Below are 13287 nucleotides of genomic sequence, written 5' to 3' on the forward strand. Positions count from 1 at the left end.
CAAAGCGTAAGCGCGCAAGACAGTGAAAATTGCAGAAATAATGTTTTATTCTTATTAATATTTAGCAGAAGTAACAGAGTGATACAAGGTTTGAGAGTTTTGTGCGTTGGCACTTCCAAAACTCTCAGACCTCGAGTCACTCTGTTACTTCTGCTAAAATATGTGTGTGTGCATGCGTGTATACCTACGTATTTATATCCAAGTGATTACTGTTGCAGGGCAGTAGCGCAATTGAATAATTGGTATGAGTGGGGGTAAAGCAGAAATTTACCCAGAATTTATAAAGCAAATAAGAAAATGGAGAGGATAATCAATCGACAAACATCAGCTTGTAAACATTCATTTGGATCTATTTATTAATTAATTTATTACAATCATATGTATAAGTAATCAAAATAAATAAACAAATAAATAAGTAAATAAATTGATAAATAAAAATAAATATATGAATAAGAATAAATGAGTGAAAAAATACATATATATACTGGCACTCCATCGGTTACAACGACACAGGGTCCAGTTGATCCAATCAGCAGAACAGCCTGCTCGTGAAATTAATGTGAAAGTGGCTGAGTACTCCACAGACATGTGTACCCTTAACATAGTTCTCAGGAAGATTCAGCATGACACAAAGTGTGACAAAACCGGCCCTTACAACTCATTTGTGCCAGTTGAATACACTGGAGCAACATGAAATAAAGTGTTTTGCTCAAACACAACACGCCGCTGGTAATCGAACCTACGACCTTACGAATATGACCCGATTACCCTAACCACTAAGCCACACACACACACACATATTTCATAACAGTTGACTCAATTCCATATGGCTTAAAATTTCGTGGGCACGTAGGATGGACCTGATGAAATGGATCCACCCTATGCAGCCATGAAACTTTAAGTCAAATGAGTTTCAGTCAGAATTATTATTAAAAATATAAGTAACTCCAAAACAAATTAGCTGAGTGCTGAGTACCACTTCTTGCGTTTGTCCACTCGGAAATACATGTGTGCGTGTTCAAATTTTGCTTCGTATATAGTTTAGGCGTCTATCTTTCATTAAAACCCTTGAAAATGATATGAATTTTGCATGCAGCACCAATGCAACTGACAAGGGAAATAACTTTTGGAGTATAAAGAAGGTCGACTCAATATGGCAGCATCTGGTGTCCGGACGATAAGAGTGAGTTATTGCATAACGAACGTCATAGTATAAAGAGTTGTACTTATTTTATTTTTCATCTTCGTTCCTTCTATAAACAACCGTATACTAATAGTTTTTTTTAGACTCCACTTTAAGACAAGCCCGTTTTTTTTATTTACCTGTATATTTGACCTTTGTCTTATGAGCCAACGAGGGAATCTTTACGCGCACTCTTGATCTGCGGAAAGCAGCTGCGAAATTCCTCTCACAATATACCCCCATCGTCTTAGGATAGGACTCCTTGGGTACTGTTGTTTTAGGTTCTCTGAGCGTAAGAAAAAAATGTGATGGAACTGTTAGAATACCTTTAAGCATACGTCTGCTCGATCACGGACAACCTAGGGTTAAGTAACAACTGTCTTCCGACTCGTGTCATGTTGTCCTGTTTACCTTTTCACCAAAAGGACGAAATAGATATTTGTCATTGTCCACTTTTACCATGCACATGGGCAATTTTCTATACGGCACATGTTTACAGCCGTCAGAACCTCTCTTCTTTTATTATATAAAATATAGAAGTAGTTGTGAAAGTTTAGTTAAATTATATAGTATATATATATATGTGTGTGTGTATATGTATGTATATATATATATATATATATATATATATATATATATATATATATTATATATATTACACCCCATATATATAATTATACACACGTACACATTTGTGTGTGTATAATTGCTTATGAGGGTGAGACTTGATGCAATCGATCACTAGCTTTAATTATCGACGCTAAGACCGGTTTTCCTCCGAGTTTTTTTGTTTTGACCTTAAACTATCTTTACTAATGATACTTTGGTTTATTTTACAGTGGATCGAGTCCGTATTTCGTAAGGTTATAGTAAGTTATTGAATCAACTTAATATATTTTTGAACCCAGAACAATAAACTATTGAATTAAAGAAAGTATATCGATATTTTTTCTGTTCTATCTCCTCTCTCTCTCTCTCTCTCTCTCTCTCTCTCTCTCTCTCTCTCTCTCTCTCTCTCTCTCTCTCTCTCTCTCTCTCTCTCTATATATATATATATATATATATATATATATATATATGGAAATTGCAAATGAATTATTGATAGATAGATAGATGGATGGATGGATTGGTGTATCTTATGATTTCTTGTAAATAATAAAAACGTTTAAAATTAATGACAAGCTTCAGATGCATAGCTGTACTTGGGCGGATTGAACTTCCATCGTTTTCGACGAATGAATGCCCCCCCCCCCCCGTTCTTCGAACAACCAACTCGAATTACAGTGTAAGTGATTGGGTATTCCACATACACTTTATCCCTTGAAGTAAATTTGATGGTTAACAATCAGTGTAATAAGCAATGACACGAATTCGACGGGCTTCCCATTCAATTTCCGACTATCCAATCTTTACTCATCATGCTTTAGGTCGACTCCAGGCTCTCCCAGAAGATTTTTTAATTAAGTGTCGTGTGCATTGGATTCGTTCCCCGAATTTTGAGATGAGCGAAGTAAACTGCTTTTATCCCATTGTCATATGCGATTTAAACTCTTTGGAAATTGTCAAATGAATTATCCACTATAATGTATCAATAAATTATTGTACGCCTTGATATGAAGGAATATAAAAAAAAGTTTTTTTAATGTTTATAACGGATTAAATAGACGAAATGGACTTTTTACGTAATCATTTTAGGTGTCTACGAACTTCTTAAATCACCAAAGGCGTATGCGCACACACTAAAAGTCCAGTTAATTAGGTCAATAGTGAGATTTTCAAAAAGTATGTTTGTTATATATGTATTTTTGCTACTAACCTTTAATATAAAGCTTGTATAAGTTCTTGATGCCTTCAGATGTTTATTTTCATTAGTTGACTCTGTGTGAGTTTAACTTGCTAAACTTTAGCTTTGGAAACCTGTTTATTGTCCATGTTTTCTTATAAACACTGAAATTGAAGAATTAATTATCTTTGATTTACCTATTCCACTTGCAAAATGGCTCATACCAGCTGTTTCTCACCTCCAACATACCACATGCATAAGTCTTTACTACCTAATAATATATTTCTCTTCTACATATCTTCTATTATTGCACAGATCAGTTTGGGTGTAAACCTCCACACTAGGTGTGGACAACATCTTACTCAGAATTTTCCCTACATTCAAATGTGCAACCACTCATTAATGAAGTATAGAAAAATCCACTGTAAAAAAAAGTTTAAACCTTAATGCCAAAACAGTAATTTAATATAAGTAACTTATTTTTGAATTTGTAAAATTATTTTCTCAACACTGATGTATCACCATATTCTTGTGCACCTACAATTCTCCCCCAGTACTAAAACGAATGGTTCTCTGCTCTTCTCTGTATGATCGATCAACCTACTAGAAGTAGCAGTCAAGTCTCTCTCAAATTGTGCCCTACTATTTTAAATAAACAAAGACACATTAAACACTAGTCCCTTATGTAGAAAAGAGATGGGATGTCTGTTATGATTATTGAGCTGCCTGATCAGGACTGACCTGGGGCTAAACAACAAGTTCTACAGCTTCTGTTTCTTTGAAATACCAAGCTGCATACATTATAGCCAAGCCTCTCTGCCTCTGTTACATGTTATCAGTACTGGGTCTCATCTCCAACCCCTAATTGAACAGTCTTCTCAGTCCTTATTAGAAGTACTGTCTTCTGGAAATTCCTTCTAAACCATGTTTTATCCACAAAAATTTAAGCTGAACATTAACAGCATCAAGTTCATTAGTTTGGAAGAACTCTTAATGCTTATATTATTGTTTCTTTTGGATTGTCAGAGTTTATATATTTTTTCTTTTTCTTTGAACATTGTCTTGTGATACATATTGTGAGTAGTATATATAACAAGCATACTTTTTTAAAATGTTGCATTCTTAGTCCACTTTGTTCACCTCAGTTGTAGACCAGTACCATCATAAGATATGAGCACAGTAGACAATTGCCTGGTGGTGCGGGAGCAGAGATCTAGAGGGTCCATGCTTATCTATGTAAGCTGCAGCTTGTTATCAATAAATAAATACTATAGGCCCCCCCATGCATTACTTTGCCTGGGGCTTATAACACTGTCAAGACATCCCTGGTGTGGACATCACCTAGAGCAGCAGTTCTCAACTAGGATTCATATGATCTTTAGAGGTCCGTATAAGATTTTCGGGGGGTCCATGGATGCAAAGTAGTAAATTGGGGATCAATAATAGTATATTAAGGTTCCATGAAAAAATTTTTGCTTTACATGTATTTATGACAAGAAACAGTTAGATTTCTTCCTCTAACATTTTACATAGTTCAACCTACACAAGTTAACGTTTGAAAAACAAAGTAGGGATTTTGAACGAAGTATCTATAAAATTCGTTTTTAAACTTTGAGTAGCAATAGGGGTCTGCTAGCGTAAAAAACAAGTGAGAACCACTAATTTAGAGCCTACCGATATACAGACAGATATAAGGTGGAGAGTAGACAAAATATTTGTTGAGATTGCTACAGTGTACCTTATATGATATATCACTGAATGTTGAAGTATACAGTATAGTCCTACAAAATGTAAAATCCTGCTGTACCTGTGGCAAGGGATTGGTGGTGTTGGTCACATCTAATCATTCAACTGATTACCTATGTACTGTATGTCTGTCTGTTCAATTAGAGTCGACCTAGAACTACACAATAACAAGAACAAAGTTATTATTTACTGTTCTGTTTGTTTGATGTGGCCAGGGTCTTGCAACAGAGTGAGTGAATTTATGTATCAAGGTACTAATATCGGAGATGTTGCTTCACAAGACAAAGGACTTTCTCCACTCTCTATTGGTTTTGTTGACAAATTAACCATCACTAGCATAATAGCATAAGGATCTAAATCTCTTCTCATATAACATTAAATATATTTTTTTTTTGCAGGCCATAAAGCCACATGTGCCTTTAATTAAGTTTCCTGACCGAAGAGTAAAAGGTATTTGTTACTAACATTGATTAAATCTTGTGTTTTCAACAGTTATAATTGCACAAAAACAACATTAATCAACACCACTTGATAAAGGGTGTCTGGATACATATGTAACACTGATTAATGGTTTCTTGATATGTTATATGTGTGGTTGTGTGATAAGAAACTTGCTTCCCAACTACATGGTTCCAGGTTCAATCCCACTGCATGACACCTTAGGCAAGTGTCTTCTACTATAGCCTTGTGAGTGGATCTAGTAGATGGAAACTGAAACAAGCCCATTGCATACATATGTGTGTGACAGTGTATGTATTTGTGTCTCCTTGTCTTGACATTGCCTTATAGTTGTAAAATGATTGTCACTCATTCATTTCCAATATTCTAGAAGATCATGTCTGGCCATGGGAAACATTACTTTGCTTGGAAACAGGTGAGGGTTGGTGGCAAGAAAATCTACCTCCAATAAGCTCCATCTGAACCATGCAAGCACGAACATTAAATGATGATGATATGTGTGTGAGCTTGTATTTCCTCACATTCACTGGTTTGTGAACAATGACATCCTGACAGTGTTGTTTGTTTGCAGCCCACCATGGAAGTAAGACTGGGCTTTATGACATGTTGCAAAAATGGTTCGTTCAGCTGGTGCCATTTGTCTCTAATCTTTTGCATAAAATAGGCTGTTTATTCTTCAGTAGACTGAAGCAAGATAATAAGATCTTGATGTAAAAAAACAAAAAACTCTGCTCCAATGTACTCTCATCAGTTTCATGCAAGCATGGAAAAGTAGATGTTAAAACTGTGGCAATAACGACGATGATCAGCATAGTTATTTAGTCCTTTTTAATTTGTCCAGCCCCTATTTGGTATCCAGTTAAATGCATTTCTTTTAGTATTTGTCAAGGTTGATTTTGTTGTTTAGCTGAATTCATTAGATTTATGGTCAAATTTATTCCTGTGAATATCATTCCACTGCATCTAGGACTGCATTATGCAGTGTGTCCTTCCACTTCAAAGGTGGTATAGTGTAGGATTTGAGGGATATTTGTAGCTGGGCAAGTTTCTTGAGATTTCTTCATTGATTTGAGTTAAGATATTTATTGGCTCAAATGATGTTTCTTATTGAGAGAGATTGGATGATATTCTATACATAACTCAGCTACAGTGGCAACTATAGATCAAAAGTTGTCTGGTGAAATAAACCAAAAATGCAATAAAAATAAATATTCTGTGGAAGATAGGAAATGATCAACATTGCTTGTATGACAATGATTCTCATTTACAACCATAATGATGTCAAGACAAAGCTACATGAAAAGCATACACACACATGCTTAACATTAGGAACGACATCAAGTTATAGAAACCAAGCCAAAGCAGATATTGAAGCTTGGTACAATCGTCTGTCTCACTGGTTTCTGTCAAACTGTCCAACCCATGCCAGCATGGAAAAAAGGATGATATAATACAGTGGGCTGTTTTTTTATTTCTACCTCCTGAATCCACTCACAAAGCTTTGATCGTTGGCTTGGGGTTGTTGTAGAAGACACTTGCCCAAGGTGTCACATAGTGGGACTGAACTTGAAACCACATGGTTGGGAAGTAAGCTTCTCACCCACATAACCGTGTCTGTGCCTGTTTTTAGAAAGTTAATTAATTAGATGATGAATATCATCATCATTGCTTTAACCATTTAGCATTCAAATTATTCTGTAAGTGTAATGCTTATTTATTCACATTGTTTTTAAATGATCATGCAGTATCTTGTAGCTTCGATATTTTGATGATGTGATTGTCTATTTGTAAAATAACCTTGTAGGGTAGATGTTAGAAGCCAGATCTGGCCAGTTAGAACATAAAATTTGTAGAATATTTGGGCTAGATATGGCTGGTTTAAATACTAAAGGGTTAATGTTTACTTTTCTTTCTGAAGAGTTTTAATCTTGTATTCTCTTTGTATAACTTAATGCTGTCTGGACTGAGCTGATGTTAAATACTTCAGCACCACATTTCTTATGATTGTAAACTCCTTCACAAATAACTGATAAGAAAGTGTAATTTATGCTAGACTTAATACAATATGTATTGATGTTTCAGGGGTAGTGAAATCTACTTCTTCACAAAATATGACACCATCAACTTCACCTAATGTTTCCAAATCTACAAACATAACTTTAGCCACCTGTTTAGAATGGGAAGATTTACCAGCCAAGTACCACAGAAAGTCTCTTACACCTGAGGAAATGGAATTTATTGAGGTGAGTGTCTTTTGATTGCGTATTATTGTTTCTGATTGACAGGATATTTTACAATATTTTGCAAATATTTTATAATATTATATCATTCTTTAAGGAGGCAAACTGGCAGAATGCACACTGGGCAAAATGTTTAGTGGCATTTTATCTGTCTTTACTTTCTGAGTTCAAATTCCACCAAGGTTGATTTTGCCTTGCATCTTTTCAAGATCAATAAGATAAGAACCAGTTGAGCACTGGAGTCAATGTAATCAAGTTACCTACCACCCTGAAATTACTGGCCTTGTCCTAAAATTTGAAATCTATATTATATCATACCTTGATACTGTGTGGACTGGAATCCCTGTTGACAAGCTGTTGATATTAAAAGAAGGGTTAAATACTTATAGTATGCAAATTAGCAGCCCCTGATCTTTGAAGCTACTGGATTTGTTGTGTATATAAACCGATAGGCTACTTATTTCTTAGGGATTACTCAAGTGATCCTTGATGAAAACCTGCTACAGTTCATCACTTTTTTAGCCTACAGAAAAATAGTTAAATCTGTCATGTTTATGTGTCATCTATATAGGTTTACATATATCATATCATACCTTGTTACTGAATGGACTGAGATCCCTGTTGACAGGCAGCTGATATTAAATAAAGTATTTGTTGCGTTTTGAACAGATTGGCTACTTATTTCTTTGGGATTGGCCAAGTGCTGTAGACACCTAATGAGGTTCAGAAATCAATTGTTCATTTTTTTCAATCTATGAAGAAATAGTTAAATTTGCTCTGTTTATATGTCTACTACATAATATTAAATGTCTGATAACCTCTTGAATTTGAGAAGAGAATTTGACTTTGTAACGTCTTATGCATGTCCTCTGCCATTTTGTGGATAGTTCTGAAAATTTTAATTATTTTATGGAGATATTTTTACAGTTGGAAGACCTTTCAGATAATGCATTTTTAGTTCCAAAATATAACATCAGCACTGTGCTTATCTGGTTTTCATGCTATTCCAGCAGTTAATCTAACTTTGAGTTGTGGTAACAAAATGTCAATGATTCTTGTTAACAGCATAAACTTCAAAATAAATTGTCATCAGAGACAATAATGACATTACATCATCATCCTTTAACATTCGTTTTCCATGCTGGCATGGGCTGGATGGTTTGAGCAGAGCTTGCTTGTAGGAGAGCTGCACCAAGTTCCAGTCTAATTTGGTTTGGTTTCTACTGCTGGATGCCTTTCTTAATGCCAACCACTTACAGTGTGTGCTGGATGCTTTTAATGTGACAGTAGTACAAACACCTTTATGATCCACTAATGATGTTTCTTTTCAATAATATATATCTAAAGATTTACTAGGTTCCTTTACTTGTGATGCATTAAATATCTTCCTCTTAACATTTATAATACTCTACTTTTTATTTCTTAATATGTTTAAACCAGAGCTAGACTATGTGTTATACTTGAAATACATAAATGTGTAGGTGTGTATGTGTGTGTTGTAAGCTACAGTTGTCTACATACACCTATCTCTCCTTCCTGTTCTTGCTGAAGGTGTCGTTTGGCCTAACGTTTTTAAACATTTATTATATAATAAATAATAATAATAATCCAGCTATAGAAACCATGCCACAACAGACAGTTGGAATCTGGACAGCTCCCTGCTAGCCAACTCCAGGTCAAACCGTCCCGCCCACACCAACATGGAGAGTGGACATTAAACAATGATGATGACGACTTAATTTCTACTTCTTGTTTTTCAGAGAGGAGGCCCAGCCTAATGGATTTATCTCCAGAATGTTACAGCCAGAATGCTAGTGTTGTTTATTTATTATAAAAGCTCAAGGAACTTACAACCATGATTTAGACAAAAAAAAAAAAAAAAAGACTCTCATATTGTCAAACAAGTTTTAACAGTTCTGAGAGGTTTATTTGGAACATAAAAGTATTGAAAAATCACAGCATTTAATTTTAATAAATGCTAATGATTGTAAAATAAATACTTGTTATTATAAATTTATTTTTTTCATGTCATTTAAAACTCAACATTTGTATGTATTGATGTCAAAATTAAGTTTGGAATTTTTTTAAATCTTTAGCATTCAAACAACTTGTTTTGAATTAATCATGCATTATTTTTTTTTTAATTTTGGACAATGTGATTTTTGTATTTTTAGAATGACATTGTAGGGTAGGTGTGAGAGGCTGGATCTGGGTAGTTTGAACACAAAACAATAGAATATTTGGGCTGGATGTAGCTGGTTTAAATGCTAAAAGGTTAGTTAAATGATTGATCTTCAGTTAGTAATTATTTAAGATTAAATTCTTTTTTTAACTCTAAAATATATTTCTTTGCTAAGCACACCAAACTTCATGAGGTGCATTACTTCAATTCTCAATTCCTTTACTTACTTGACTGGTACTTTATTTTACTGACTCCCAAAAGGATGAAGGGTAAAGGTCACCTTGGCAGGATTTGAACTCTGAACACAAAATGCCAGAAGAAATGCTTTGTAGTGTTACTTCTGACACTATCATTTCTGCCAGTTCACCTCATTACTATTACTACTACTATTACTCAGAATCATTAGCATGCCAGGCAAAATGCTTAGCAGCATTTCATCTGTCTTTATGTTCTGAGTTCAAATTCTACGAAGGTCAACTTTGCCTTTCATCCTTTCGGGGTTGATAAACTAAGTATCAGTGAAACACTGGGGTCAATGTAATCGATTAGTCACCTCTCCACAAATTTCAGGCCTTGTGCCTTTAGTAGAAAGGATTATTATTATTATTGATAATAATAATAATATAGGCACAAGACCATAAAGATGGGGTGGATAGGATATAGTTAATTAAACTGACCCAAGTATTACACTGGTACTTTATTTTATCAGCCTTATAGGGCTAAAAGCAAAGTTAACTTCAGAAAGTATTAAGGTCAGAATTTAAAGGAATGTGACTCAATACCAAATAGTTTTCTCAAATACCAACAATACTAATTTAATATATTTACTTAGAAAAACTAAATAAAAACAGTGCTACTCTGCTTTAATGACTTTTTTTTTTATTTGTTGGGTGTGGAGAGATCAGTCCTTGGCCTTTGCAGATTCTCTAAGATCAGTGAGATTGTTGCTATTTATGTTCCTCCCAAGCCTTTGTAAATGAACAGCCATGGGAAAGACATGAGCATGGAGGAAATTTCAGAGGGTGAATGTTCTGGAAAGGGAGGATTTGGAGTAGTGCAGGGTCTGATAAATTGGAGATGAATGGGACACGAATGCCTGAGTAGCGGTGACATGAGTGCAGCCAGCTCTGAGGTATAGATGCCGTCATAGTAACAATAGAAAAAGCAGTGTCTGAAGAGACAGGTACTTGTGGGCCAGAGGTTGAAACATATCTCAGTGAGTTAATGCTGATCAGTTGAGTAGCCTTTTGTGGATACAGTCAAAGGAGTCTATGTACAGCAGCAGTAGCACTGCCCAAGATGTGAGAACAATATTCTGTAGTGAGCCTCATCCAAGCTTTATAGAATATAATTGTTGTGGGTTGAAGAAGAACCTTCTGCTACTGAAGAGAAGGGCCAGCTATTGCAATGCAGTTATAAGTATATTAGGGATGTGGTTTCATCAAGTGAGATCCAACAGGTGGTACAATATTGAGGGCTCTAGCTGAGTGCTGCTCATGATTAAACAGCAATGGGGTGATGATGTCTTGAAAAGAGACGAGAAAAACTAAGAAGATGACTTGTGCATAATAAATAACAGCTACTTCATTTAATGTTCGTTTTGTAAGTTTTTCTACCTAACTAAGATGGACAAAGCTCTGAAGATAGTGCTAGTAGTAAAGATACCTGCTAGGTTATTGTACAAATGATTGTATTTGTAAAATCAATTAACCCACACAAATGTGGAAAAATAATTCTAAAAGCTCATTTATCAAAAATCAGTTTAATATTTGGCAACCTCAAATAATTTGACATGAATGATTTAAATCATTGTTTGCAACTACAAATATTTTATTTTTAAAATACACTTTATTCTTTCAAAATAGATATATAAATAAAATGGTCTATCTTACAAAATTCTTTAATTCTTTTTCTGAACAACAGTGGAAATTTCAAATAACCCCAGTTGTAAAGTAATTACTGGATGGCCCCCATCCAATTTTATAATGCCTCTTCCGTCTCAAAATAATCTTTCAATGTGGATGTATCAAGTTGGATGATGAGATGCTCTATGCCATCTGCAGCCTGAAACAAACAAATTGAATAAATTAGTTGTATCTGATTGGTTCAGTATTTGGTTTGAATACTTGAGACAAGTATTTCTACTACACAATTCTGTGATTATTTCCCAGTCTACAATTCAGATTTAAGTGTATTCAAAACAAAATGTCAATTTGAATAAAAGTCACAATTAAAATAATTTACAATCAATATTATATAATATGCTAAAGATTTAAGCTACTATAACTAACAATAAATTCATAATATACCCCATACGTGGTCTTTGTCAATAGCAGGGACACATAAAAAAACACTCAGTACACTGTAAAATAGTTGATGTTATGAAGGGTATTCAGCTGTAGAAACCAAGCCAAAACAGACAACTGGAGCCTGGTGCAGCTCTCTGACTTACCAGTTGCAGTCAAACTGTCTAACCCATGCCAGCATGGAAAACAGACGTTAAATGGTGATAAGGTTTCTTTTATTTACAACAGGCCACAAGAAGTTAGTGACTGTTCATGTTACTCTCTAGACTACTACATAAACTAAAAGACTGAGATGTAAATATTGAGTTATTTTTAAGACAGTAATACAACAGGAAATTTGGCTGTTGTTTCTAGCAGGTTGAGTAAAATGTAAAGGTTCTTTTGTTGGTACTACTGAGTCTCTACCTCTATGTAGTCGTCTGACCTGCTAGAAACAGCAGCCAAAGTCTCTTTCAAATCTCATCCTCGTATCTTAAAGGAAGAGAACATATTAAACAAAGTAGCCTTGATATACAGACAAGATGAGATAGTTAGACATAGGCCACTTTCAATCATAGATCTGCTTGATCGGGATGATTTGGCGAGGCTAAACCACAACAACCAGGCAGAGGTGTGTAATATATTGCAAGAATTGGCTCTATAGTCCACACTCAATTGCTCAACAGACTATGTGGCTGACGATGACTACATAACAATATAACTGCTCAGGTGCTAATACACTTTGCGGAAGGCAACCAAGATTGAGTGGCCATGTTAAACAAATGACGGGCTAGGTCCAACCACCAATAACAATGCAGGTCCATCCTACAAGCATCCACGCAGTTTCCTTCTACCAAGTTTCACTCACAAAGTATATGCTGGTAAAAGACCATAGGAACCATGTAATAGGATTAAACATGGAACCATTGCAAAGTGAACTTAACTACACATACCTGCATTGACATGGAAACCTGATTGTGTTCTAATTGAATCATTAGCATACTGGGCAAAACGCTTAGTGACATTTCACCCATCTTTATGTTCTGGGTTCAAATTCCGCCAAGGTCAATTTTACTTTTCATCCTTTCAGGGTCAATAAAATAAGTACCAGTTGAATACTGGGGTTGATGTAATTGACTTACCACCTCCCCAAAATTGCTGGCCTTGTACCAAAATTTGAAACTAATATTTCTGGACCTTAAGGTGGAAAACTGGCAGAATTGTTAGCATGCTGGGCAAAATCCTTAACAGTATTTTGTCTGTCTTTATGTTGTGAGTTCAAATTCTGCTGAGGTTGACTTTGCCTTTCATCTTTTTGGTGTTGATAAAATAAGTGTCACTTGTGCCCTAGGGGTCGATTACAGCAACTTATCCCCTCCAGCAAACTTGTTGGCCTTGTGCCAAAATCT

General features: G+C 35.0%; 2 protein-coding genes across 5 annotated transcripts in view; one reads left to right on the plus strand and one right to left on the minus strand.

The window, feature by feature from the left end:
* The first annotated feature begins 1026 nt into the window (after positions 1 to 1026).
* Positions 1027 to 11489, plus strand: LOC106870152 (alpha-ketoglutarate dehydrogenase component 4). 2 transcript variants are annotated; one of them, XM_089348919.1, is made up of 5 exons: positions 1029 to 1183; positions 2023 to 2052; positions 5111 to 5162; positions 7254 to 7414; positions 9172 to 11489. In XM_089348919.1, the coding sequence occupies exons 1-5, from the start codon at positions 1154 to 1156 to the stop codon at positions 9187 to 9189; spliced, it is 291 nt and encodes a 96-aa protein (XP_089205045.1). In that variant the 5' UTR covers positions 1029 to 1153; the 3' UTR covers positions 9190 to 11489. The 2 variants fall into 2 exon arrangements, with proteins under 2 accessions (XP_014771637.1, XP_089205045.1); XM_014916151.3 differs by lacking the exon at positions 2023 to 2052 and having other exon boundaries at positions 1027 to 1183.
* Positions 11422 to 13287, minus strand: part of LOC106870148 (origin recognition complex subunit 2) — a 23964-nt gene continuing 22098 nt past the window's right edge. For all 3 annotated transcript variants that reach the window (XM_052966514.2, XM_089348917.1, XM_052966513.2), the window contains one exon: positions 11422 to 11657. In XM_052966514.2, coding sequence (XP_052822474.2) covers positions 11574 to 11657 — 84 coding nt within the window. In that variant the 3' untranslated portion in view covers positions 11422 to 11573. The remainder of the gene's footprint in view (positions 11658 to 13287) is intronic.

The sequence above is a fragment of the Octopus bimaculoides genome, chromosome 3 (assembly GCF_046866305.1).
Source record: "Octopus bimaculoides isolate indiv1 chromosome 3, ASM4686630v1, whole genome shotgun sequence".
Classification (NCBI taxonomy): domain Eukaryota; kingdom Metazoa; phylum Mollusca; class Cephalopoda; order Octopoda; family Octopodidae; genus Octopus; species Octopus bimaculoides.